Source organism: Narcine bancroftii, chromosome 1 (assembly GCF_036971445.1).
Source record: "Narcine bancroftii isolate sNarBan1 chromosome 1, sNarBan1.hap1, whole genome shotgun sequence".
Taxonomy (NCBI): Eukaryota; Metazoa; Chordata; class Chondrichthyes; order Torpediniformes; family Narcinidae; genus Narcine; species Narcine bancroftii.
In genome coordinates, this window is record NC_091469.1 from 126,301,188 (window position 1) to 126,328,929 (window position 27,742).

The following is a 27,742-nucleotide window of genomic DNA, read 5'->3' on the forward strand; positions in this document are numbered from 1 at the left end:
CAATCCCAAAGGATATGATTTCTACACATTTGGAAAGGCAAATGATGATGAGGGATAGTCAGCATGGTTTTGTGTGGAGGAAATCTTGTCTCAATGAAGAAGTAACCAAGAAGAATGATGAAAGCAGGACTATCGATATGGACCTTAGTAGGCGATTTGACATGGTCCTGCAGATAAGCTATTCTGGAATGTTAAGGCTCCCAAGGGGAGCTGGCTGATTGAATCCAAAACTGGCTTGGCAATAGTAGGCGGTGGTGACATAGGATGGTTTTCAGATTGAAAGTCTATGACCAGGGGTGCACTGCAGGGATCTGTGCAGGGTGTCGTAGATTAATGTTTCGGATGTGAATATAGGACACACATGTCAAACTCTGGCCCGCGGGCCAAATTTGGCCCACGATATAATTATATTTGGCCCGCAAGATCATTTCAAAAATGTATTAGAGGTGGCCCACTGGCCGCCGCGCCAGTATAACGCATGCACAGCTAATACTATAAATCCCAGAATGCATTGGCGTCAGCCCACTAATCGCCCCCACCTCCTCTGTTTACGTTGCAGGGTCTCACCGTGGACTCTGGTTTTGGGGCCTGGCCGGTGTCAGGGGAAGCCAAGGCCGCTTCCCAGCGCCCGGAAGCGGAGGCCTCGGGCCTGACCTCGCCAGGACCGTTGCCCACTCCCCCTCCCTGCCGCAGGCCGACCCGCAACTCACGGTGACAGGGCCGCTGATCCGCCGAGATGCCGCCCTGCAGCTAGAGCCGATGCCCCCGCACTGTCGTTGTCCAACCCGATCGCCCGCAAACCCCGCCCTCCCGCACATTATGAACTTTAATCTCAGGATAAAACGATCTTCCAATAGTTTCATGTCACAGTGATAAATACATTCCTGGTTAAAAATGGTCCTGCACCTGGATACAAGCTCATTAGGCATAAAACTTGAAAAGTGTGTAAATCAAAGGATATCTGTACCAATGGAAAAAGGGCATGGCAAATAACCCTGCTAGAGTTCATGCCCACAATCAGTCACCCATTTGATTGTTTCAGGAATCATGTTATTCTCCCACATTCTCAATAGCCCTCAGATTTTACTATTCGACAGCACACTAGCAACATTTGACAAATCCTCTATAGAGAAATATTATTTATTGAATATTTTATTTCTCATTTGTTAATGCTTCTGGAAAGAGTTTATCCAAAACTATTATTAAACATTTATTTTAATAAGAAAAAGTTTAACATTACATATGTTGAAAGAAGCGAAAACATGCAGATGTTGTTGAAAATTTTCAATAAATATTTAGTTCGGCCCTCGACTTAGTCCAAGTTTTTAATTTTGGCCCTCCGTGAATTTGAGTTTGACACCCCTGATATAGGAGATGTGATTAGTGTGCTTGAGGTCGACACAGAAGTTGTTGCTGTGGATAGTGAGAAAAATTATTTAAATCTATAAATGAACATAGATTAGTTTAAAATTGGGTGAAGCATTGCCAGATGGGATTTATTCCCAACATGTGCAAAGTGAGACCTTTTGAGAAGCCAAATAGGAATAGGACATGTCTAATAAACGTAAGGCCACTAAGAAATGTTGATGATCAGAGGGATTTTGGCATTCAAGTCCACCATTCACAGACAGATAAGGCAGGGTAGAAGTGACATGCTTCTCTGGTCTTGGAATATAAATGTCAGAACATTATGTTGCACCAAACTCTCATTCAATTGCATGAAGCAGTGTGCAATTCTGATCGCCATACTATAGAAGGACATGATTGTGCTGGAAAGAGAGAGGGATGTTGTCTCAATTGAAAGACTTCATTTATGGGGAGTGTCTGTAAAAGGGGGGTTGTTTTCCCTGCAGTGAAAGGGACTGATAGGTGACCTGAAAGAAGTGTGTACAATCATCAGTGGTAGATAGTCAGAAATATTAAAAGCAAGAAGCCATAGGTCTTTTTGAAATCTTGAACTTGCTGCCAGAGGAGCTGGTTACTACGTTAAAGAGACATCTTTACCAGCATATAAGTAAAAAAGGCAGAGAAGGATGTGGTCTGAGAAACAGGATTAGCATAGATGGGTAGAAAGGTCAGGCTGTCAAAGGGCCCGATTTTTAACTGCACAATCTATGATTAAGGGCAGAAGTGCATTCCGTGAACCAGCAGTCAACTCTACTTGTAAAGGAAAAAGAAGCTCCCAGGCCACTCTGCCCATTGCATCACCCATGACGCAAAAGCATTTAGCTAATCTTAAACAACATCAGTTGAAGTGTGGGCCAACAGCTCTATCCAGATGGAGGAGGGTTATTGCAGAGTGTAAATGCTCCTGGGTTGCTACATTCTTGGGACTGCCCTAAGAGAAGTGAGCTGTACCCTTTCTCTGTCTCAATATTGACAATGGAATAACATTTATTTCCAGGATAATTGCGTGCTGGTCCGCAACATTAAACAACAGAACATCGATGAAGATAACTATGGCGATGCTTGTGACAACTGTCGATTATCAATGAACAATGATCAAAGAGACACAGATGGTGATGGGAAAGGTGATGCCTGTGACGATGACATGGATGGAGATGGTCAGTATTTATCCCATGTCTGCTATCTGTTCGCACACTTTCCTTCTCATCCATACCCCATCATTGTAGCTTCTGATGTTATTATTTAATCTCCCACCCTAAAAATTTTTCTTCTTAGCATAATGTTAAAGTTTAGCCACTGGCTCATGTTATGAGCCCAGAGGACCCCAAAACCCAGCAGCAATAGATATTCACCAAGACAAATGGTCACTTAAACAAAAGTTGCTTTTAATTATTTATAAACATGAAAACAGAATCACACTTTAACTTAATTAACAGAACTAACAGAACGTAACTCCCTTCTAATTCTAAGTGCACATGTGCATAATATGTGTGTAAGTTTAGACAAGTTATTTGATTCACAGACCAATCTCACTTCTCATTCCTCCAAGTTCACTGGTATCGGGAAATTCTTATACTGTGGACAGAATTTAACATTTAAGAAGTTCACCAGGTTTTGGTGAATGATTACTCCTCAGGAAGGTTCTTGTCAGTTTTCAGAGAGAAATTTGTTGTTTGTTGGACACTCACAACTGATTCCTTTTAATCAGCCACATCAGTGTCTTGCCAAAGAAACTTGCCCCATCAGGGTTTTCCAGATAATAACTTCTTTCTTTCAGGTCACCACAAAATTCCTTTTTTTTTCTCTTATTTTGGGCAAAACATTAGGCAGCCATCCTCTCCTCTTAGATGAACCACAAGGGCATTGACCAGGCTGAACTAAACACTCACAACCTGTCTTCCAAATGGGGTTTTTCCATAAGCTTTCCAGCTTGTCCTGTTCCAGTCCCCACTGTTGCTACTGACTGTAAAACTGCAGAACTGGTCACTCTTTCTCTCTTTCAGAGAAAAGCCTGTTTAACTCCCTCTCTGCTTGAGAAAGCAAGCAGCACATCCAGACAGCCTGTGGCTTGGAACCTACTCCTCAGAGTTCTTTCATCTGTTGCTTTTCAAAACAACAATCCATTAGTGAAGTCTTTTGGGCTCTCTCAGTACTTTTGCAAAGGGACTTGGAGCCAGCCTATTTAGCTTGAGCAGAGCTCCAGTATTTTAAATGAGGTCTGTTTTGAAGTGTTCATATGTTACTACAGTAAAAAAAAACCTGACCCAATTTATCTCCTTTAAAACATATCTATAATTATCACATTCTAATGAAAATAAAATCATAGATTGACCATAAGTTTATGATAAATCTATTTTAAAAACATCAGTGGTTCTCAACCTTTTTCCTTTTCACTCACATATGGTAAGGGATAGGGTTAAGGGATTGCTTAAAGTGGTATGTGGGTGGAAAGAAAAAGTTTGAAAACAACTGTTTTAATCGTCCTTAATTGGCTCGTTATGTGCTTGGTTTCATAACTCCAAAGGAATTGGGCCAATGACAATTTTTCTCCAGCAAAATATTTCAATAACAATTGGGTCTAGACTAGTGATTCTCAACCTTCCCTTCTCACCCACTTCCCACCTTAAGCAACCCCTTACTGATCACAGAGCCCCAATGGCCTAGGGATTGCTTAAAGTGGGATGTGAGTGGAAAGAAAAAGGTTGGGAACCACTGAAATAGATCAATTATTTAAATACTTTTCCAGTAAGACAACAATCTCCTATTTAAATAAAACAAGATAATCAGCAAAAAGCCAGGAGGAGAGGACATCATACCTTCCCTCTTCTCAGTGCAACATAATGAAAGATTTTGACTCGCCTTAAGGATCCTCTTCACCTGCCCTGCCATGTCACAGTCAAGGTTGAAGCCATGGGACACAGTGGTCCCTGACTGACTTTCAGTGGTGTGTGCAGAATCCCAGAATAAGCATCAAAGTTAAGAGTCTATGTCCCATTCCTGGTGGAATAGCCCCTCATTCCGTCCCCATCCCCTCCATGCCTCTTCTTGAAAAATCATAGGAAGAGTTTTCTGACCATTTATCTTCAATTAGTCCTTTATCAACTTGGCCTGTACCTCCACACCTGAATAGGTGACTTAGTTTAAAGTCATTTCCTGCATCAATCTTCACCTCATTTCAGCAAGATCACCCCACAGACACCTCTCTGAAAAAAGTGATGATTTTGTTTTTAGACATACGGCACGGTAATAGGCAATTCGGCCCACAAGACTGAATTTACACCCAATTAACCTACACCCCCGGTGCGCTGGAACTGGGGGGGGGGGGATGAAATCAGGGCCCCCGGGGAAAACCCACACAGATATGAGGAGAACGTACAAATTCCTTACAGACAGCGTGGGATTCGAACCTTGGTCCCAATTGCAGGCGGTGTAAAAGCATTGTACTAACCGCTACACCAACCATGCCACCCTTTTTGTGTATTGCAGTGCAGGAGGCTACAGATGGAAATGTCAGAATGGGAGTGGGCTGATGAATTAAAGTGGCCCTTTCTCTTTCCTCACCTGCCGCTTGACATATTGAGAAAGTAAAGCATTTTCTGCCTTAATTTCAGATTTACAGCATCTGCACTTTGTCCTTGTGCTAGGGTGATAAATGCTTTATTGGTTATACTTCCTGAGCAGGTTATAAGGTTAGTTAAAAGGCCTATGGTATGCTGAGTTTCATTAGTCGGGAGATTGAGTTCAGGAGGTGAGGTTGCATTCTATAAAATCTCTGGCGAGACCACACTTAGAACATGCTGGTCACCTCGTTACAGCTAAGGAAAGGGTGCTGAGCACATTTACCAGGAGATTGCTTGGAGTGGAAAATGTGTATTCTGAGGCAAGGTTAGCAGAGCTAGGGCTTTTCTCTTTGGAGCGAAGATGTATGAGAGGTGACTTAATAGATGTCTACAAGATTACAATATGAGAGGCATAGATAAGGTTGACAGCCAGGACCTTTTTCCCAGGCTGGGAGTAGCAAGCACCAAGGGTCATTGGTACAGAGTTAAGTCGGTAGGTTTAGGGGAGATATTGGGGTATTTTATTTTACACACAGAGAATTAAAGGTGCCTGGAATGCATTGCCAGGGGTCAGGTGGTGGTGGAGGCTGGAACAATAGGGGAATTCAAGAGACTCCTAGAAGCCACATGGATGAAGGAAAAATAGAGGGTTATGAGGTAGAGAATGTTTTGTTTCTTTTTAAAAAAGTATATATAGGCAGGCCCAATATCATGGGCCAAAAGGCCTGTACTGAGCTGTAATATTCGATCTTCCTGCAGGAATCAAAAATTTCTTGGACAATTGTCAGAGAGTTCCCAATCTGGACCAGAAGGACAAGGATAATGATGGTGTTGGAGATGCTTGCGACAGCTGTCCTGATGTCATCAACCCAAACCAGGTCTGACAAATCAAGTCTGTCATTATCCTGTAGAATGCAAGTGCAGATGTGCCTTTGCCCCACTGCTTTTGTCCTTTTCTTTGGTAGAGATCATGGGTTTCAGGGGGGTTTTTTGGAGAGACCTGGGTGAATAACTGAGTGAATTTTGTAGATAGTAAACGCGATAGTCACTGTATGCTGGAGGTGGAGTGGATGAACAAGGGTCTTCCTTTATTCCTCTATTGACAACATTCACTGGGAGCATTGCTTTAACAGGACTCAAAGAATTATTGAGGATGTTTTCCATCCACCACACAAGTATCTTTGACCCATTATCATCAAGAAAGAGGTACAGGAGCATTAAAATCAGGACTGCTGGGTTGGAAAGTTCTTTCTTCCTGCAGGCTGTAAGATTGGTGACCAGTATCCTGTAACCAAGTAAATAAATTCTAAATATTTACATGAATTTATTTAATTTATATCTCTATGTATATATTGTACGTTATGTTGATGTACTGTATATTGAGTGTGATTGTGTGTACACTGTGGACCAGAGAAACACTGTTTTGTCTGGTTCTATATGTACAGCCCAATGATAACAAATTCGAATTTGAACTTGGAAGTTCAGGGTCCCAATAAAGCAAACTGATGCTTTACTATTTGGATGGTTTTGAGCTTCCTGTTTTAGTTGCGTTCTCTAAAGAAGTGGAGGTTATCCCCTCACAGTCCTGACTTGTGCCCCAAAAATAGTGGAAAGGTTTTCATATGTGAGGGGTGAGTCATTTCACCACAGGATGGCCAGCTTCCAGTCTACTCTTGTAACCACAGTATTTGTATGGTTGGGCCAGTTGAGTTTCTGGTCAGTGGTTGTCATACAGGATGTTGATGCTGAGGAGCCTAGCAATGGTAATACCATTAAATATCAAGGCTCTCTCCTGCTGGAAGTGGCCACTGCCTTCTCTAGTGTGAATATTACTTGTCACTTATTCCATGCCTGGATGTTACTAGGTTTTGCAGCGTGCAGACACAGGCTGCTTCATTTACTGAGGAATGGTGAATGGAATTGAACATTGTGCAATCAACAGTGAACATCTCCACTGCTGAGTTATTGTTGATGAATTAGCTGAGGCACTGGCCTCAGGGACTCCTGCACTGATGTCATGGGTGTGCGATCGCTGCCCTCCAACCATCACTAACATCTTCCTTTATGCAGCCATCAATATAACTCACCCTTGTACCTCAGTTTTATCAAGGCTGTGATGCCACTCACTTTTACTTCTTCTCACCTCACCTCTGGAATTCAACTCATTGGTCAACATTTTGGTCAAGTATATTGAGACATGGGCCTTTAATTGTGGGGTCGTGCACCTATTATTTGTTTAGCCCATATGGAATGATGTGTAACAACTTCACCTGTTTGGTATGCCTGGGACTGCTCCCAACCTGATCTTCTACACTACTTATCGAACTAGGTTTCCTCTCCAGGCTTGGTACTAATGACAAAGTGGGGGATTCTGACCTTGGTTGCTGTTAAGTCCATCAGAGATAGGAGCATAATTAGGCCATTTAGCCCATTAAGTCTGCTCCACCATTCAAATCATGGCTGAGATATTTTCCTTTCAACCCTACTCTCCTACCTTCTCCCCATAACCTTTGACTCCCTTACTAATCAAGAACCTATCAACCTCTGCTTTAAATATACCAATAACATGGGCTCCACAGCTTTATGTGGCAACAAATTCCACAGATTCAACACCCTCTGGCTCAAGAAATTTCTCCTCATCTCTGTTCCTTTAGTTCTGGCTGTGTCCTCTGGTCCTAGACTCTCCCTTAACTAGAAATATCTTCTCCATGTCCATTTTATCCTGCCCATTCAATGTTTGGAATGTTTTGATGAGATTCAATGAGGGCTTAATAGGTGTGGTAGCCAAGAAGGAACCCAAGAAATTATTTATGGGGGCACATCACATAGGATCAACATGTAGGCTCCTGGCTCCCTTGGAAATTGGTGAAAAAAGTTTTAAACAATTGCTGTTTTAAGCTTAAAATATTTTTAAAGTCTACCTAAACATCCTCACTTTACATCTATGATGCCTCCAAAAAAATAAAATGTCATAACAATGACATTGGGAACCCAACAAGAAAAAAAAAAGATTTTGGGCCTACCTTGATGATGAAGAAAGGCACTGGACTTCAATCTGCCTCCCGATCTGGTGAGCTGAGGGAGGGGACTACTGTCGTCATCAGCGGAGAGCCTGCGAGTGAACTGTGTATGCATGGTGTGTCAAAACCCAAACCACTACTGGGAGAGAACTTGGGGACTTCAACCTCTGCACAGGAGAAGGAAGAATCAGGCTCAAGAGGAGGTTCTTCAGCCAAAGTTGAGGGAGAAGAGGAAGAAGTGATACAAGAAGAGGATGTAGAGCAGTGGTTCACAACCTTTTTCTTTCCACTCACATCTCACTTTAAGTATTCCCTACGCCATAGGTGCTCTGTCATTAGTAAGGGATTGGTTAAGGTGATATGTGGGTAAAAAGAAAAAGTTTGAAAACCACTGTTTTAATTGTACCTAATTGACTCATTATGTGCATGGCTTCACAACTCCAAAGGAAATGGGCCAATGACAATTTTTCTCAAGCAAAATATTTCAGTAACAATTGGGTCTAGAGCAGTGGTTCTCAACCTTTCCTTCCCACTCAAATACCACCTTAAGAAATCCCTTACTAACCACAGAGTACTGATAGCATAGGGATTATTTAAGGTGGTATCTGAGTGGAAAGAAAAAGGTTGAGAACCACTGAGGTAGCGGAAATTAAACTTGGATCTTATATTCAAAAAGAGGGCATATGTTAATGTTAATGGAACAATTTAAAGTAATGAAAGGGGAAATGAAGGAAGGATTAAAGGAAGATAAATTTGAGATTAAAGCTGAAATTAAAAGAGATGAAAGAAGAAAATGATAAAATATTGAATGTTGTAAATAAAATGAAGAAGAAATTAGATAAAATGGAAGAAACAATTAATAAAGTGCAAGATGATGTTCAATTTGTTGAAGACAAGGTGACTAATGTGGAAGGAACAACTACTAGTTTAAATAAAAAAAACTTTCTGATAAAGTGGATATCTCTGAGAATTTTAACAGAAGAAATAAAGTTAAAATTGTGGGTCTGTCAGAAAGGAAAGGACCAGATGCAGTTCTTTTTTTTTCCAAGATTGGATTCCTAAAATATTTGAAGAAGATCATTTTGAGAATAAGATTGAAATTGAGAGAGCTCTTAGGGCCTGAGACCTAAACCCTCTCCTAATTAGAAACCATGATCCATTTTAATAGAGTTTTTGCATTATCAAGATAGAGATATGGTTTTCAATTTGATTGTGAAGAGAGCAAAGGAGCAGCAAAGTCCTTTGTGAAGGGAAGGAGATAGGTGAGAATTTGTTGAAGAGAAGGAGAGAATTTAATACTGCTACGGAGATGTTACATGAGAAAGGTTACAAGTTTATTCTTCAGTACCCGGCTACTTTGAAGATTTTTGTTCCGGGACAACAGAATATATTTTTTACAAACTTTGTGCAAGCAGAAGAGTAGGTATGTTTAGCCTTCCTCAGGTTCAACCCTTGATTACTACAGACCTCATGCAATTAATCAGTTTGGTTTTTTTCCTTCACTTTGATATTTTTGAATTGGGATGGAAGAATTTGGTGATTTATTTCTTCCTTTATATTAATCAATTGAATTAAGTCATTTAGGCTTACATATTGAATAAACCAAGGGAGTTGGGAGGAGTGGGAGGTGTTGATTTCTGTGGGATTATGTGTGTATTTGTGACTATAATTTTGTTTTAGACAACACTTGTTGGGAGGGTTTTTCTTTGTATTGTTATAACTAGGTGTGTGTGTGTGTGTGTGTGTGTGTGTGTGTGTGTGTGTGTGTGTGTGTGTGTGTGTGTGTGTGTGTGTGTGTGTGTGTGTGTGTGTGTATTCTTTTGGATTACAGGAGGAGGTGTGTGCAGATGCAGAGATTCTGTTTTTTTCAATTGTGAGAAGGTCTGAGGGACAGATTGAGGGAGAGGGATTAATTAATATTTGATTTGATTAATAAAGTGATTAAGTTTGTTTATTTTAAAGTTAATGAGTTAAATGGAACAATAAAGAGTGTTAACATATATTTTTTAAAATTGGGAGTAAATATAGCTTTTTTACAGGAAACATACTTAATGGAAAAATAATATTTGAAATTAAAAAGCAATTGGGAAAGATATGGGATGTCTTCTTCATTTAATTCTAAAGCAAGCGGGGGAGCAATTTTGATTTTTAAAAATCTTCCTATTAAAGTTTAAAATAACATTACAGACCCTGCAGATAGATGTGTAATGATACATTGTCAAATATTTTCAGAAATGTGGAAATTTTTGAAGTTATATGCTCCACATATTGATGATGAGAAATTTATTCAAGATACTTTTTTGAATGTTATAGAGGCACATGAAAATTTTTTAATAGGAGGAGATTTCAATTTTTGTTTAGATCCTTTATTAGATAGATCTACTCGAATAGTAACAAGAGTGAAAGCTGTAAAGCCACAATGGGTCTGATGAGAGATTTTAATTTGAATGATGTATGGAAAAGAATTCATCCTGGAGAGAAAGATTATTTTATTCCAGTAGGTTTGATTCTTATTCTAGAATTGATTTAATTTTGGTTTCAGCTCAAATACAAGCTAGGATTCTTGAAGCGGATTATAAGATGAGGATTTTATCTGATCCTTCACCATTGTTAATAACTATGGAAATGCCTGATAAAGAGAAGTCAATGGAGATTAAATTCTTTGTTGTTGAAAGGGAAGGATTTTCGTGATTTTGTTCGAAATTATATAAAATATGTTGAGATACAAATTTGAATTCAACATTTATTATATGGGGTGCTTTCAAAGCATATTTGTGAAGGAAAATCATAAATTTCACATCTAAAATTAAAAAGGATTATATGAAAGTAGACCAATTAGTAAAAGAAATTACAGTTTCAGAAAATGATCTTCAAAAGTCGGTTTCTGAAAACAAATGTAGACAATTGATTGACAGAAAACTTCATTATAATACATTGGAGAGAGTTATTATTAAGACGAGGCAAAGATATTATGAATTGGGTGAAAGATTGCATAAAATTGTGGCTTGGCAGTCAAAAGCAGAGCAAACCTAGAATAATGAATGCAATAAAAAAGGATTCTAATGTAATTAAATATAAAGCTCAAGAAATAAATGAATTTTTTAGGAATTTTAAATAAAATTTATACTTCAGAATCTTTAGGAGATTAAATTAAAATAAATGATAATTTATCATGGATAATTTTGCCTAAATTAAGTTTAGAAGAACAAGTTAATGCATCATTTACTGAGACTGAAGTAAGAGAAGCAATGTAATAAATCCCCAGGAGAAGATGTTTTCCCATCTGAATTTTATGAAGAATTTAAGGATTTATTAATTCTTATATTTATGCAAGTATTGGAACAAGCTTCACAAACTTTTATTCTTCCAGAATCATTTTCAATGATGATAGTTATTGTGATTCCTAAAAAAGACAGAGATCCATTGAAACCTTCATCATATAGACCTATTTCATTATTAAATGTAGATTGTAAAATAGTAGCAAAAGTTTTGGCAAATGGAATGAATAGTTTGTTACCTAAATTAATTAATATGGATCAGACTGGGTTTGTTAAAAGAAACAATCTTCAGAAAATGTAGCTAGGTTACTTAGCATAATTAATTTAGCCAAAAAAAGAGGTGACTTGAGTATTGCTGTGGCTTTAGATGCAGAAAAGGCATTTGATAGATTAGAATGGATTTTTTTTTGTTTAAAGTATTAGAAAAGTTTGGCCTTGGATAAAACTTTTTAAATTGGATTAAAGCTTATTATAATAGTCCTAAAGCTAAAGTAGTAACAAATGGGCAGGTATCTATGCCGTTTAATTTAACAAGATCAAGTAGACAAGCTTTAATTGTTTTAGCTATAGAACAGCTTGCCCAGATGATTCAAATGGATTAACAAATTAAGGGTTTGAGGGTAAGTCAAGAAGAAAATAAAATTAGTTTATTTGGAGATGATGTTTTAATATATGAGATTGGACTGTGAATTAGATAACTTTTCTAAACTTACTCACACATTACATACACATGCACTTAGAATTAGAAGGGGGTTAAGTTAGGTAAAGTAAGTTAATAGTGATAAGTTAAAAGTTTGATCCTGTTTCCATGTTTAAAGGTAATTAAAAACTTTTATTTAAGTAACCATTTGTCTTGGTGAATATCTATTGCTGCTTGGTTTTGGGGTCCTCTGGGCTTGTGACAATGCAGATAACAATTTGAAGAATTTATATGTTGAGCTAATTATCATTACTTAAAAAGATTGAGGAAGATTTTTAAAAATTAATAAATTTCCTTTTAACTTTAATTGGAAGGGTGAATTGTTAAAGATTAATTTCCAACCATAATGTTATAGGCCCAGAAGACAATTGAGGAATAAATATAATATACTATGTACTATTCTTTTTTGTTATCTTTAATTAAGGGCATATTTGAGAAATAAATTAGGGGCAGTAATGTTTTTTGTCTGATTGTACTGAGATAGAACTTCTTATTAGGAGTGGGATTGTTAAAAAAAAAATTTCTTTGATATATTCATTATTGCAGAAGGAACTCTGAAATTAGGAATATATAGATCTAGGCAGAGATGGGAAACAGACTTAAATATTATGATAAATCAACAAATTTTGGAAAATTTATGTAGAGCTTCTATGACTAAAACTATTAATGAAAGATACAGATTAGTTCACAATATAATTTTTTACATCAATTATATCTGATACCACAGACGTTGAATGGACTGAAATAAGATTTATCAGATCAATGTTTTAGATGTGGTGAAGATGTAGGATCTTTTATACATTCAACATGGTCTTCTCCAAATATGAAACTTTTTACAACAAGTTACAGGAGTTATTTTTTTTTTGTTAAATCCTGATTTGTTTTTGTTAGGAAATATTGAAGGTACAGCTCCTAAATTGAAATTGTCAATTTATCTATTGAAATTTGTCAAATTAGCCTGAGCAGTTGCAAGGAAATGTATTGCAATTACATGGAAATCAGATACATCTTTAACATTGCCAAGGTAGCATGCTGAAATTCAAAGTTGTATTCCTTTGGAAAAAAAATTATTTATAATATAAGAAATAAATATTCTATGTTTTTACTAATTTGGCACCTGTATACTCAGGTCATGGGATTATAGTGATATCCTTTTCACCCCTCTGATCCTCCAAAATCCTCATATATATGTTATTGTTAGAACTGATGAGTTGTGCTGCATCTCTCTCTCTCTCTCTCTCTGTGCAATCCAAGATTCTTTGCTTTTTTTCTTTTTCTTTTTCTTATATACTTATTTTTCTTTCTTTTTGGGGTGGAAGGGAATTGATTACATACATGAAACCCATCATGTATGTAATCAATTTGATTTTTTGATATCTGTATATTATAATAATGTAAGGATTATTAAATAAAATAATCAAAAAGAAAACTAGAAAAGGGGCACGAGAAGGCCTTGTCAAGAAGGATTAAGTTCTATGCACGTGCAAAGAACAGACGTGAGGAGTTTAACTGTTCTGCTTGCAACTGCACAGTTCCCCCAGGTGCTTCCATTTTATGCCACATCCCAAAATCAGGGTATTCTGCTTGTTGATTGGCTACTGTGAATTTTCCCTAGAGTAGGAAGGTGGCTGGGGAACCAGTGGGGAGTTGATTGCCATCTGGAGGAGACTATATTACAGGGAAATAATCAGGGAATGGAACCAAGGGGAATGATTTGAAAACTTGCATTAAATAGGTAAATAGCCTCTTTCTGAAGGATGTTTCTTTGAAGCTATCGTATATCTAGGTCATTTCCAATAAATAACAATTAATATATATCAGACTGTATTTTGATGAAAATATGGTTAAATCATGTTCCAAAAATGACACCTTCAATTTTTTGTTCTAATTTCTCCAGTTAATCGGTTTCTCAAATTGTAATCTGCATTAAGTTGCGTGGGTTAATACCATTATACTGTGAAAACATTACAGCTCTCCTTTGCAAGTTCAGATGTATGTGACCTGTTGCCTTTTCCATCAACACACTTTTTTTTCCTCTTCACAGTCAGACGTTGACAATGATCTTGTTGGAGATTCCTGTGACACAAATCAAGACAGGTACTTTGTGAGTTGTATGACATGATATTTCAATATGAAACTGTACTATCTTGTTTCAGTAAGCAAAGATAGGATCTTTTAACACAGTAATCTGGCAGCTGCCTTGGCTCTGTACTCATACACTTAATATCATTCCTTCTATGCTATTTGATGGAGAAGATTACATTATTCATCTTAATACCATAGGTGAATGGATACTCTTTATTTGCAGATAATGAAAACTTAATCTCTTGCTATATTGCATATGATTTAGTCATATTTTAACCCAGTTAAAAGGCACTTGTCAATTAAAATACAGGTTGAGTACCCCTTATTGAATACCAGCAATCTGAATTGATCCAATATCTGAAACTTTTTTGAATACTGACAAAATGTCACAAGTGGGAAAAAAAGATTCACATGAAAAACAGCATGCCAGCTGATGACTTAGTTAACATGGCAGAAAAAGTGCCGATAGATGACATGGTGAAAATGTGTGAGGACTAGAGCAGCGTGTGTTCATAACAACAAGAAATCATGTCAGTTTATAAAATCAGAGAGAGACTTCTAAGACAAAAATCATTGTTAATGAGGCAGGTGACTCTGGAGAAAACATTTGGAAAAACCCATCCAGCAGAATTTCTAGTATTTGGTGCTGCATTTATCTTCTTTTGTAAGCAGAGATCGTTTTTTTTTGGAAGTACTAAACATTATTTCAGGTGGATTTTCAACTTGAGGTGTCATGTTGGAGCTCAAAAAGCCTGCCGTTGTTTGTTACTTAGTTCCATTGTTCCAAAATCAGAAACACTTCTGGTCCCAGGCATTTTGGATAAGGGGAACTCAACCTGCATACATTAATTTGAAATGTCATTATGTAAACATGGAGCATAGAACATTACAGCACAGGCCCTTCAACCCACAATGTAAACCCTCTCCACAACAATCTAATTTTTCACTACTTCACACCCATAATCCTCTATTTTTCTTACATCCATGTACCTATCTAAGAGTCTTGAATGTCCCTATTGTATCAGCCTCCACCACAATCCCTGGCAATGCATTCCATGCACTCACCACTCTCTGTGTTAAAGATTTACTTCTGACATTTCCCCTAAACTTTCCTCCACTCGCCTTAAACAAATGTCCTCTGGTATTCGTTGTTGTCACCCCAGGAAAAAAGTTCTAGCTGTTCACCCTAGAAAAGCCCAAACTCTGTCAGGCTTGCATCATATGACATGTTCTCCAATCCAGGCAACATCCTGGTAAATCTTCTCTGCAACCTCTCCAAAGCATCTACATACATCCATCCTATAATGAGGTGACCAGACTCTAGTATGGTCTCACCAGAGTTTATGGTCCTGCAACATTACCTCATGGAATTTAAACTCAATTCCCCCACCAATGAAGGCTACACACTATACGTACAGCACGAAGGCCTGCTGACACTTTGACTGAAGTAAAAACACAATGCTGGAGAAACTCAGCTGGTCAAAATGTGTCCTTTATATAGCAAAGATAAAGATACATAACCAGTGTTTTTGGCTTGAGCCCTACATTATGGCTCTTCTTAACCACTCTTATCAACCTGCCTGGGTAACTGAGAGATCTATAGATCTGGACCCCAAGATCTCTCTGTTTCTCCACATTGTTAAGAATCCTGCCATTAACCACATCCTCTGCTTCAAGTTCAGCCTTCCAAAATGCATCACATCTCTTCTATTTGGATTTAACTCCATCTGCTACTTCTCAGTCCAACTTTGCTTCCTGTCTATATCCTGTTGTAACCTATTTTACACTATCCATAACACCTTTAAATTTTATATCATCTGCAAACTTAATGAACTGCCCTCCCTCTTCTTTATCCTAGTCATTTATAAAAATCACAAAGAACGAATACTTGAGGAATGCCACTAGTCACCAACCTCCAGGTAGAATATGTTCCATCTACTATGGGTGCCTAACCTTTTATCTAGGATTTTGAAAACCAGAAACCTCCAAAAACTGGCACTTTTTTCGGTAGATGAAATCTGCTTAAAGATGGCGTTTGGCGCCAACTTGTCTCTCAACTCTCATGTATCCTGTCATGTTCTGCGTTGATAATTTGTGGTATCATCACCTAATAAGTGGTCCTTCATGGCACGTGCCATTGCTAATTAGTCTGATTATCATTTTACAAGAACAATTCCCTGTCGGGCGCCATCACTGATTAGCGCAATTGTTAGTTTATAAGAGCCCCTCCTGTTGAATGTCATTGCCACCTGCCCTCCCAGTCAACTCTGCCAGTAAGAAGCATATGTGAAAACTATGATCATGGCAAAGAGAGCTGCAGGGTCCCCTATGGGTACCAATGAGATGCAGTAAAGGAAACATCTGTGCTGTGCATATCTCTTGTAGCGAACCAGGCCCGCTTGTATCGCCATGCTTGTGGGGCAGCTGCAGGAAGATGGTGCTGTCAGGGCTTATTGATTACCTCGTGGCTTAGGCCACAGCTCGTGCCCAGGGCAACGTGATGATGTCACCATTGTGCGGGGAGGAACTCCTGTTGGCCTTAAAGGGGCATGCGTGAAATTCAAATAAACAGTTCAACTGAAACTTTCACCATGTTCTGTGGTGTGTTTCTGTGTGTGTAGCAGTTGCTACAATGGTGACCCCGCAGAGCTCAGACATTATCTGGTCTCCAACCATGGATTCGACAGCGATCAGAGCTGTGGCTGTGAAACTTCCCCCCCTTTTGGACCCCGCACATGTTTCGGGCAGGTGAAGGTGCAATTTCACCTCAGAAAAATCATCTCTGACTCCACAATGTTCTACCATGTGGTGAGCGCCCTCGATGAAGAAACCGCGGCCAGAGTGGATGACGTGATCCACAATCCACCAGAGGAAGGCAAGTATGTTCCCTCAAAGCCCTCCTCCTCGGCACCTTTGGTCTCTCTCATTGGCAGTGCGCAGCCAGACTGATGCACCTCAATGGCCTGGGGGACAGAGCCCTAATGGATGAAATGCTCGCACTGGCAGAAGGCCACAAACCCTGCCTGATATTTGAGCAAGCCTTCCTGGAACAAATGACGGAAGACATCCTGCTCCTACTGGTGGATGAGGATTTCTCAGATCCCCGGAAGGTCGTAGCCTGCACCGACGTGCTGTGGAGAACCAAACGAGAGAACGAGGCCACAATGAATCATGTCACCCCCCCCTGGACCCAGCTGACCACAGCCCACCCCCAGGCAGTAGCAGGAAGAGCACCAAACCTGGTATTTCTACCACCAACACTGGGAAGCCCAAGCCCGCAAGTGCCGACAGCCCTGCTCATACCAGGGAAACTACCAGGCCAGCTGCCGCTGATGGCTGCGATGGCTGGCCACACGAACAACCTCCTGCACATGGTCGACAAGGCCAATAGACGGCGTTTCCTGGTAGACACCAGAGTGGAGCTGAGTGTGCTTTCCCTGACTGCCCTCGAATCCCGCATGAGAGTACAAGGCCCGATCCTTCTTGCCATTCAAATGGCTCCGAAGGAGGATCTCCAGGTTTCATCTGCGGAACTCATCTATGGTGCACCGTTATCATTGCCAGGTGAGTTCTTTGGGTCAGGCACAGAATCCGAAGGTGAGAGCCCATCCCTCCTTGTAGACCTCCACAACAGGCTCGCCTCACTGGCACCCCCACCACCAACCCACCATGGCAAACACGCGGTGAACATGCCCAAGGAGCTGGCCTCAGTGGAGTTCATTTTCGTCTGGTGTGGCCGACACTCTACCCCCCTGCAGCACCCAAACAAGGGTCCATACAAGGTCCTAAACCAGTCGGGAAAGACCTTTACCCTGGACATTGGGGGCAGGAAGGAGTTATTCACTCACCATTGACAGACTGAAACCAGCGCATGTGGACTTAGATCAACCCGAGAGCACAGCCCAACCTAAGCAAAGGGATTGGCCACCCAAGCGGCGAGATGCATAAGCCGGTTCTGGGGGGGTGGGGGGGGGTGTTGTGTGGTGGCACAGATCTCTTGTAGCGAACCGGCCACGCTTGTATCACCATGCTGGCAGGCAGCTGCAGGAAGATGGCACCATCAGGGCTTACTGATTACCTCATGGCTTAGGTCACAGCTCGCGCCCCGGGAAATGTGATGATGTCACCGCCACACAGGGCGGAACTCCCGTTGGCCTTAAAGGCACGCACGTGAAATTCAAATAAACAGTTCAACTGAAACCTCCACTGTGTCTTGTGGTGTGTGTAGCAGCTGGTGCACATCTATCATTATCGATTGTGCAGAAGGTGGAGTTATTGCAGAAGTTTGAGAGTGGCATATCTGTGTGTCATCTAACGGAAGATTATGGATCATCCACCATATAATTTGAAGAAACAGAAAGAATAGTTGTTGAATTTTTACAGGGAGAGGGATGACCACAGACTGATGAATAAAGGAAAAACTTTGCATAGGGCCAAAAAGCGTAGATGTTGACCGAATGCTTATTGAATGGGCGCAACAACGAAGAAGTGAACGCATGCCACTGACTGGCCTGCTTGTAATGAAACAAGTTTGAAAATTCCATGAAGAACATGGATTTACAAAAGGTAAATCATGCTTGACAAATCTATTGGAATTCTTTGAGATGGTGACAGGTAACATAGATGGGGGAGAGCCAGTGGATGTGGTGTACCTGGATTTCCAAAAGGCCTTCGATAAGGTCCCACGTAAATGACTGGCATGCAAAATCAAGGCTCATGGGATTGGGGGAAAAGTATTGATCTGGATTGAGAACTGGCTTGCAGATAGAAGACAGAGAGTTGGGATAAACGGCTTGTTTTCTGAGTGGCAGGTGGTGACCAGTGGGGTGCCACAGGGATCTGTACTGAGACCCCAGCTGTTCACAATTTACATTAATGATCTAGATGAGGGGATTGGATATAATATCTCCAAATTTGCAGACAACACTAAACTAGGAGGGGTTGTGTGCACTGAAGAGGGGGTCAGGAAGCTCCAGTGTGATTTGGATAAATTGGGGGACTGGGCAGATACATGGCAAATGCACTACAATGTGGATAAATGTGAGGTTATCCACTTTGGTAATACAAACTGGAGGGCAGATTACTATTTGAATGGCAATAGATTTGGAGATGGGGAAGTGCAGAGAGACCTAGGGGTTCTTGTGCACCAGTCACTGAAGGCAAGCATGCAGGTACAGCAGGCAGTTAAAAAGGCAAATGGTATGTTGGCCTTCATATCAAGAGGGTTTGAGTATAGGAACAAGGATACCTTACTGCAGCTGTACAGAGCCTTGGAGAGACCACACCTGGAGTATTGTGTGCAGTTTTGGTCGCCTTACCTGAGGAAGGATGTTCTTGCAATGGAGGGAGTGCAAAGGCGATTCACCAGGCTGATACCTGGAATGGCAGGAATGACTTATGAGGGAAGATTGTGCAATTTGGGATTGTACACGCTGGAGTTTAGAAGATTGAGAGGGGATCTCATAGAGACATATAAAATTCTGGCAGGACTGGAGAGAATGGATGGGAAAAGGCTGTTTCCAATGGTGGGGGAGTCCAAAACCCAGGGCCATGGTTTGAGGATAATAGGCAAACTATTTATGACCGAGATGAGGAGGAATTTCTTTACCCAGAGGGTGGTGAATCTGTGGAATTCATTGCCACAGAGGGCAGTAGAGGCAGGTTCATTGAATATATTTAAGAGGGAATTAGATCTATTTCTTCAGTATAAGGGGATTAGGGGTTACAGAGAGAAGGCGGGGACGGGGTACTGAACTTTAAGATCAGTCATGATCTCATTGAATGGCGGAGCAGGCTCGAAGGGTTGAATGACCTACTCCTGCTCCTATCTTCTATGTTTCTATGTTTCTATGTTGAGGGTGAGTGCAAATATTCACATGGTTGACTAGATGGCACGGACTTGTAGGGCCAATCTGGCCTGTTTCTGTGCTGTCAATGGTTATATGGTCACAGAATAAAATATCTTAAAATCCGTGGTGAGAAAACTTCTGCAGATTATGATGCAACTGAATGTTACATTGATACATTTGCTGAAATGATACATGATCAAAACCTTAGTCCAGAGTAAATTTACAATGCAGTTGAGTCAGCTCTCTACTGGCGTTACCTTCCTAGAAAGACAGTAACAACTGTAGATGGAAAAGCACCATCAGGTTTCAAGGATGCCAAGGACAGGGTGACTGTTCTTGGGTGCGCAAACGTTGCAGGCACACACAGGTTAAGGTTAGCAGTGCTTGAAAGAAGCCAACATCCTCGCTGCATTAAAGGTGTAACAAGGTGAATTGTGCATTAATATGCCTTTAGGAAAGTATGGGTAACACGAGAAATTTCTACTGATTGGTTCAGTAACCACTTCATACCGGTTGCACGTGCACATTGTATGGAGGTGGGTCTGGAAGAAAACTGAAAAACTCCTTGGCAATCGCTCCACGCATCCCCCTGCTGAAGTTCTTGGGAGAAATAATGTGTTTGGCATTTACCTTCCCCCTAATGCTACATCATTAATACAGCCTTACAACCAAGGAATTTTACACTAGTGAAGAGCAACTACAAGGACTTTTTTTCTGAACTGCGCGCTCAATGCAGTCAACAAAGGACTTCTTGAAAACTTTCACTCTTAAGGGTGCAATTTAAGTACTTGTTAATGCATGGAGAAATGTAACATTAAAACATGCTTGGCATAGACTTTGGCCGTCAACAATGTTCAATGAAAATGAGCCTACAGGTGAAGACTTTGAAGGTTTTCGTGTTTGATCGCTAACCTCATTGCCTACACCAAAAGTTTTGCAGCAGAAAATGTAAACACATTAGAGGCAGCCAACATCGAAGAAGTGCTGAACATTGACAATGTTGTACCTTCCTTGAGTGAAGGGGAATATGCTGAAATGGTGTTGATAAGCATGAGGAGAGTAGTGAAGAAGGCAAAGTTATTGTGCGCACAGATGAAAAAATGCCCATTGATGATTATGGTTAAAATGTGCGATCAGTTAATTGATGAGATGGAACAACGTTCATTTGTCAGTGAGAATGAGATTGTGGCTGTTTATTCAATTCAAGAGAGACTGCTTAGATAGAAACCTCTTAATGAAACAGGTGGCACTGGAAGAAGTCTTTCATTCTGAAGTGATGTTTGAGGTGTATATGCATTTACTGCATTGCACTGTTTGAGAAGTCTGCGATGTCTGAGCCAGTTTTATTTTGAATTTTTACCTTAAAATAAAAAAAAGCATGTTAATGATATTATGGTCTCAAGAGTGAAAGTTTTGAAGAAATCTTTGATGCATTCTCCTTTGTTGACTGCATTGAGCGCGCAGTTCAGGAAAAAAGTCCTTGTAGTTGCTCTTCACTGAGCGTAAAATTCCTTGGTTGCAAGGCTGTATTAATTATGTACCATTAGCTAAATTCATTTAACACCCCACTCCCCCTGTTTTGTGTGATTTTGCATGATTTTGAAACACTGCCATTTTAAAATGATTCCGAAATCCAGAAGATTCCAAACAACGGCAGGTGTGCAGTCCCGGATAAAAGGTTAGGCACCTGTACTACCATCTGCTTTCTGCAAGCAAACCAATTTCAAATCCAAGCAGCCAAGGTTCCTGAATGAGCCTACATTGGGGTATGTAGTAAAATGCCTTACTAAAACTCATGTATACCACATCCACCACTTTACCTTCCTTTGTACCTACTCGAAAAACTCAGCGAGGCTTGTAAGGCACAAATGGCCCCTCACAAAACCATGATGACCATCCCTGAGAAGACCATGCTTCTCTAAGTGCTCGTAAATCTTGTCCTTAAGAATCCTCACCAATAGTTTGCCCACCACTGATGTAAGACTCACTGGTTTATAATTCCCAGGATTCTCCCTCTTACATTTCTTAAATTTTAAAGATTGATTATTTAAAGAAGAATAAATGGTACTGAGATAATGTTATCAGGTCAAGTCCAATAGAAAAAGAAAATGTCTTTGTGTGCACCATGATCTACTGCTACATGTTCAGCGGCAGATTGCGGGACCTCTTGGTTGTAAACATCACAACATTCCTTCCCTAGAAATTCCACTGATCAGTCAGTGATATATCTGGAAAATCCCCATGGAAATTTGGAGCCCATCTGGATGCTAAACTCCCCTCCAATTGATCATTTTTATCAACAGCATTTTTACTGGATACATTTACAAATCGGTGAAGAAGTTTGACACAGATGTCCCATTAAAACTGAGAGGAGAATTTGTAAGATGTGACATTTCATTTAGGCTGATATTATAATTAGGAACTCTCGAGTTCCTTTTGAATCATTTTTAAATATCTGAGTGTCCTTCTTGAGGGACTTATTGCTGGGCACTTCTTGGTGGGAATTCTTCCTTTGCATTTGGCTGTAGAGGAACTATGTACTGTACAAACCCAAGTTTGTAAACTTTTTGTGATGGAAAATTACTCCACTAAATATGTCATATAATCAATGGGACTGATTCAAAACCCACTGGTATAAATATTTTGTTTGGCTACAGAGTGGTCAGAACATGAAGCAAAAGCATCTAACAACTTTTAAAACCACAAAGACAGCCATATTTTCCTTTCCTTGTGCAACTTCCTTAAATAAAGTGGAAATTATTCAACCTGTTGAAAAATCTTGCTAAACATTTCAACAGATGCACATTTTTAGAGATACATACAGGCCCTTTCAGCCCATGAGCCTGTACTACCAATTACACCCAACTGACCTTCCCCACCCCCCCCCCCACCCCCCCCCCCCCAACCCCCGCAGTACGTTTTGAACAGTGGGAGGAAACTGGAGCTCCCATGCAGATGAGAGTACGTACAAACACTAACACTGTAACAGTGTTGCACTACCCTAATCAGGTCATTTTAATTGGGTGATCACAAAGTCTCACATGTGCAATGCTTTCATTAATATACGGTAATGTTTTGTGCATAGCCCCATAGCCAAGGTTTTCATGGGCAAAATGTATTATTTCATAGAACCAAAGGGGTGTCTCTGAGTGTATCTGTGCATGGATATGTGTTTGCAGGTGTATGAGCTTGCAAGAAGGATCTTTAGTTTATTTTCAGTATTATAAATGTGATGGGTGCCATGAGGTGCATAGTAGGGAACATATACAGCAGCTATTTGGGCATAGCTCCAGCCAGATTTCAAAGCATGAATACTGAAAAAGAAGCTCAAATGCTGCTAATGTTTCAATATATTGTTTTCCTTTGACAGTGATGGAGATGGGCACCAAGACAGCAACGATAACTGTCCCACCATCATTAACAGCTCCCAACTTGACACCGATAAGGATGGGCTTGGAGATGAGTGCGATGAAGACGACGATAATGACGGAATTCCAGATGTTTTCCCCCCTGGCCCAGATAATTGTAGACTGGTGGCCAATCCGGGGCAGGAGGATGATAACTGTGAGTATGTAGGCTCTGCGCGGCTACAAGAACGGAACTTATAAAAGCTCATTGTAGACTGGTGGCCAATCCAGGGCAGGAGGATGATAACTGGGAGTATGTAGGCTCTGCGCGGCTACAAGAACGGAACTTATAAAAGCTCATTGTAGATTGGTGGCCAATCCAGGGCAGGAGGATGATAACTGGGAGTATGTAGGCTCTGCATGGCTACAAGAACGGAACTTATAAAAGCTCATTGGCACACCAGTCTATATCCAACAGTCCAGAGACATTTTGCAATGTTATGAGCACCATCTACCTTAACCACAATAAAAACATCCAGATATATAATGCTATTAATTTTCTCACTGTGCCATGAAAGCAAAGTAGAAAACTCATTAAAAACTCCATTATACAGTTTTTGTCTGTCCTTTACACCTAGACCAGACAGACTCGAGCAGATTAAATTTCTACAAACTTAAATGTAAATGTAAAGATAAGGGGTGTACAAACTGTGGCATGTGAGCCACATACAGTTCTTTGACATATAATGTGTGGCTCGTGGAAATACGTTGGCTGAGACAGGAATCGTGCAAGCTGGTGCTCACAATGGTAGTTTTAGTGGGCGTGTCTCGCAATTGAAAATATTTGGTATATATACAGTATATACTCAGGTAAGTCAAGATTTTTGGACTGATTTTTCGGCTCATATCTTGGGAGGGGGTGTTGTCTTCTTACATGGGGCATACTTTAAGTCGTGGTAAGTACCCGCTGGTTCAAGGCATCGGGAGGTCGGATTGCCAGGAAGGGGTGGTAAGTCCACATACAGGGCATCAAGGAACTTGGATGAGCAGGCAGCTGGAGCCTAGATGAGAGTCTGCAGTCAGATCATCGGAAGCTCAGATAGGTGGGCGGCTGACGTGAGGGTCCGCGGTCAGGCCTTTGGGAGCTCGGATAGTCAGGTGGCTGAGGTGAGGATTCGCGGTTGGGTCTTCGGGAACTTAGATGGGTAGGCAGTTGACTTTTGCACCAGTCGCACGGAAATCACACTCTCTTTTGGCCAGAAAAGTGTGGGGAGGAGTCGACAATTACATAAGATCAACTATTACACAAGCATATACAATATATACACATTTCACAGTCGATACCATGTAAAAGTCAATCCCTCTATTTTTGGCCCCAGCTACCCGCTTACCGGAGCTCCCAACACCCCGAATGCACACCCATCTGAACTCCCAACGCCCTGACAGTGGACTCTCATGTAGGCCCCAGCCGCCTGCCCATCTGAGCTCCCAACACCTCAAACGTGGACTTACTACCCTGTCCCAGCCATCCAAGCTACCGACGCGTTGAACTCAAACTTGCGTTACGTCACAGACCAGTAGCAATAGAAATTCACCAAGACAGTGATATTTTTAAATATTAGTTTTATTATTAATTACTAATAATATTACATCCAATTTATCAAAACTTAACCCCACAACTATGTGCGAATATACTTAATTGTGTGTGTGATACCCAAACCATTACAGCTTAGGTACAATTCCAGAAAGTTACTCCAAAGTCAGTCTTAGAAATTCCAGTGTTGACACAAAGACTCGTAAACTGAGGCAAGGAAGTGGTTATGAATGAAGTGGGAGAGACTGAGAGACAGACTGCTGCAAACTTGCAAAACCTTGACGAGTTACATCCAGAGCGAATGTCATTTCAGGCAAGTGGTGCTCACAACTCCCCTTTTCCTTTTCTAGGGGAACCAAAATGAGTGACTTTCACAATACTTCCAGAACCCAGAGGCAGGTCAGTCCAAAATGACCATCACGTTGGTCACAATCCAAATCCAATGCTTCCTCTGCTTCCAAATACGGGTTGAAATGACCTTTCCTTTAGTCACAGTGAGATTCAATAATTCCCCTTCAAAATGACCTTTCCTTTTGATCACGGTGTGTTACACTAATTCCCCTTCAAAAATTACCTTTCCCTTGGCCTTGGTGGGGATCAAAACATCTCCTGACAAGGAAAAACAGATTGTCCATTACCACAAAAAGCCACTCCAGCAGAGTGTTCCTTCAGAGAGCTGCTGCTTCTTTGAAATGGACCCTGATCACACAATGTGCCGTTACTTAATGATGTTGGCCACATGATTCTCCCCACCTATATCCCTGGAATATTTCTTGTCTTCTCTTCAAAAATAGCGAAGTTGGTACATGCTGCACCAATCTGTTGCCATTCCACAGCTCTGTAGGGCTTGCAGCTTGATTTGCTAAGTGACAGTCCCATTAAAATGAAAAGGGACCCCATAATACTTACCACTCGGTCCTGGCGGTCCTGGCCACCCACCCACCCATCCAATCTCATGATGCCCGAATGTAGACTTACTTCCCAGTCCCAACCATCTGAGCTCCCAATTCCCCAAATGAAGTAGGTACTTACTGCGGTCAAAAGTAGTATCCATGTAATAATCAAGACCCTAAACTTTATCCTAAAAATTGATACACGCGTTTACAGTGTGTTTCCTTTTTGAATATTGAAACTAATACAAATCAGCAGTTTTAAAACTACATACATTAATAAATATTAATACATACATGTATTTCTTTATAGTTATATAAAATTCTTGTAACAAAATTTGCATGTTAGGGTAAAAAAAATTATGTCTTGTGGCTCTCAAACATCTAAAGTTTATCGTATGTGGCTGTTACGTTACGCAAGTTTTCCCCCACCCACTCAACGTAGTGGGGGCAGTTAAGAGTCAACCATTGTTATGTGTCTGGAGTCACGTGACTGACCAGATTAGTATGCCAGATTTATGAACCAGGTGGATTAAGGATGATCCAATTGTTTCAGAGCAGACAATGGGCGGTTTATATATTCATAACTCTTTTGTAAAACCCAAACATGCTCATGTCAGAGCAGGCTTGTGTGAGTAAGGGGCTGAGGTGGGATTTCCCCCAACCTTACCCTGGTTACAAGCAGCAGCCAATGAATATGCCAAGCAGAGATGCTCTGTGGCATAAGGTCCAGAGATAGATGTGGTTTGGTCAGCCAAAGCTCTTGAAGGTTGTAGAAACTGGTGAAATGGGATACTCCTGATCGTCACACTTGATGTTAGTTGACATCTATCTTCATACAATGACATTTTGTCCATACCTTGATGAAGGGCAAAACATTGGTTCTGTGTCTTTATCTTTGTTCCATAAAGTACACTGTTTGACCTGTTGAGTTTCTCCAGAGTTATGTTTTTAATCTCAACTTTGGAGTCTGCAGACCTTCGTGTTTTACTTGATGACCCTGTTACTTGGATTGTGCTCATTTAAGTTACAAGGAACATCTGACACGATTAGAATAGAAAGTATTTAATTTCTAGTTTTCAGTGTAATAATAAATTGCTCGTGAACACCTGCCCAACTCAGCTTGAGAAATAGCGATACAATTCAATAGATGTTCAAATCACAGCTTTTTGTTCTTAGCTTCTTTCTACACCTTGTTTTGATAGTTATTGACAATTACAAACTGTTGATATGAATGATCGTGCCTTATGAAAAATTGTAAGTGTATTTTGCAATAACAAAACTTTACTTGTCATACTTAGTTGATGGAGTTGGAGATATTTGTGAAGGAGATTTTGATCAAGATACCATCATTGATAGAATAGACGTTTGTCCTGAGAATGCAGAGGTGACATTAACGGATTTCAGAGCATACCAGACGGTTGTCCTTGATCCTGAAGGGGATGCACAAATTGATCCAAACTGGGTGGTTCTTAACCAGGTTAGAATTACAGCAATGTTCATGATGTTATTTAAGTTTGCTACAATGTCATAAAGCATTCAGCTATCTGAAGCTTAAGGCGGAATTTCCCCCCCCACCCCCCCACCCCTATACTTTCTGCCTCTCTCAAGTGCAGAATTTTCCCCATTAATCTTGACTCTTGTGATCTCTCTCTATTCCTTTTAATGGCTTCCATTTTATCCTATTTCTCCTCATTTGGCTTGCCCCAGGATAATTTACTTTCATGAACCCACTGTGTTAATGCAAAACATAAAACAATTTCTGCCCCCTCCAATGTGATCCTCTCCTCCCTTCTTAACTCCATCATCCACTCATCCCTTTCCAATCATCACCCCCTCAATACCTACCCCTGTGATCACAGGAAAAGCTACATTAGTAACCATACCTCCTCCTCTCACTATTATTTGGGGCCAAAAACGGTCCGTCAAAATGAAGCAATAGAAGGGCTCAAGCCCAAAACGCTAGGTTTCTTTTTCTTTGCTCTACATTGGAGAGACTGGACATAGACTTG

The 27,742-nt window shown here is 40.5% G+C and overlaps 1 protein-coding gene and 1 long non-coding RNA gene across 4 annotated transcripts in view; one reads left to right on the forward strand and one right to left on the reverse strand.

Annotated features, from left to right (window-relative positions):
- Nucleotides 1-27,742, forward strand: part of thbs4a (thrombospondin 4a) — a 156,146-nt gene that overhangs the window by 99,016 nt on the left and 29,388 nt on the right. For all 3 annotated transcript variants that reach the window (XM_069938527.1, XM_069938525.1, XM_069938535.1), the window contains exons 13-17: nucleotides 2,405-2,564; nucleotides 5,727-5,845; nucleotides 14,010-14,062; nucleotides 23,270-23,463; nucleotides 27,032-27,210. In XM_069938527.1, the coding sequence (XP_069794628.1) occupies nucleotides 2,405-2,564; nucleotides 5,727-5,845; nucleotides 14,010-14,062; nucleotides 23,270-23,463; nucleotides 27,032-27,210 (705 nt within the window). The remainder of the gene's footprint in view (nucleotides 1-2,404; nucleotides 2,565-5,726; nucleotides 5,846-14,009; nucleotides 14,063-23,269; nucleotides 23,464-27,031; nucleotides 27,211-27,742) is intronic.
- LOC138763793 (uncharacterized) overlaps nucleotides 13,828-27,742 on the reverse strand; it is a 39,271-nt gene continuing 25,356 nt past the window's right edge. Inside the window, exon 3 of the long non-coding RNA XR_011357817.1 lies at nucleotides 13,828-14,041. This is a non-coding gene — a long non-coding RNA (uncharacterized lncRNA). The remainder of the gene's footprint in view (nucleotides 14,042-27,742) is intronic.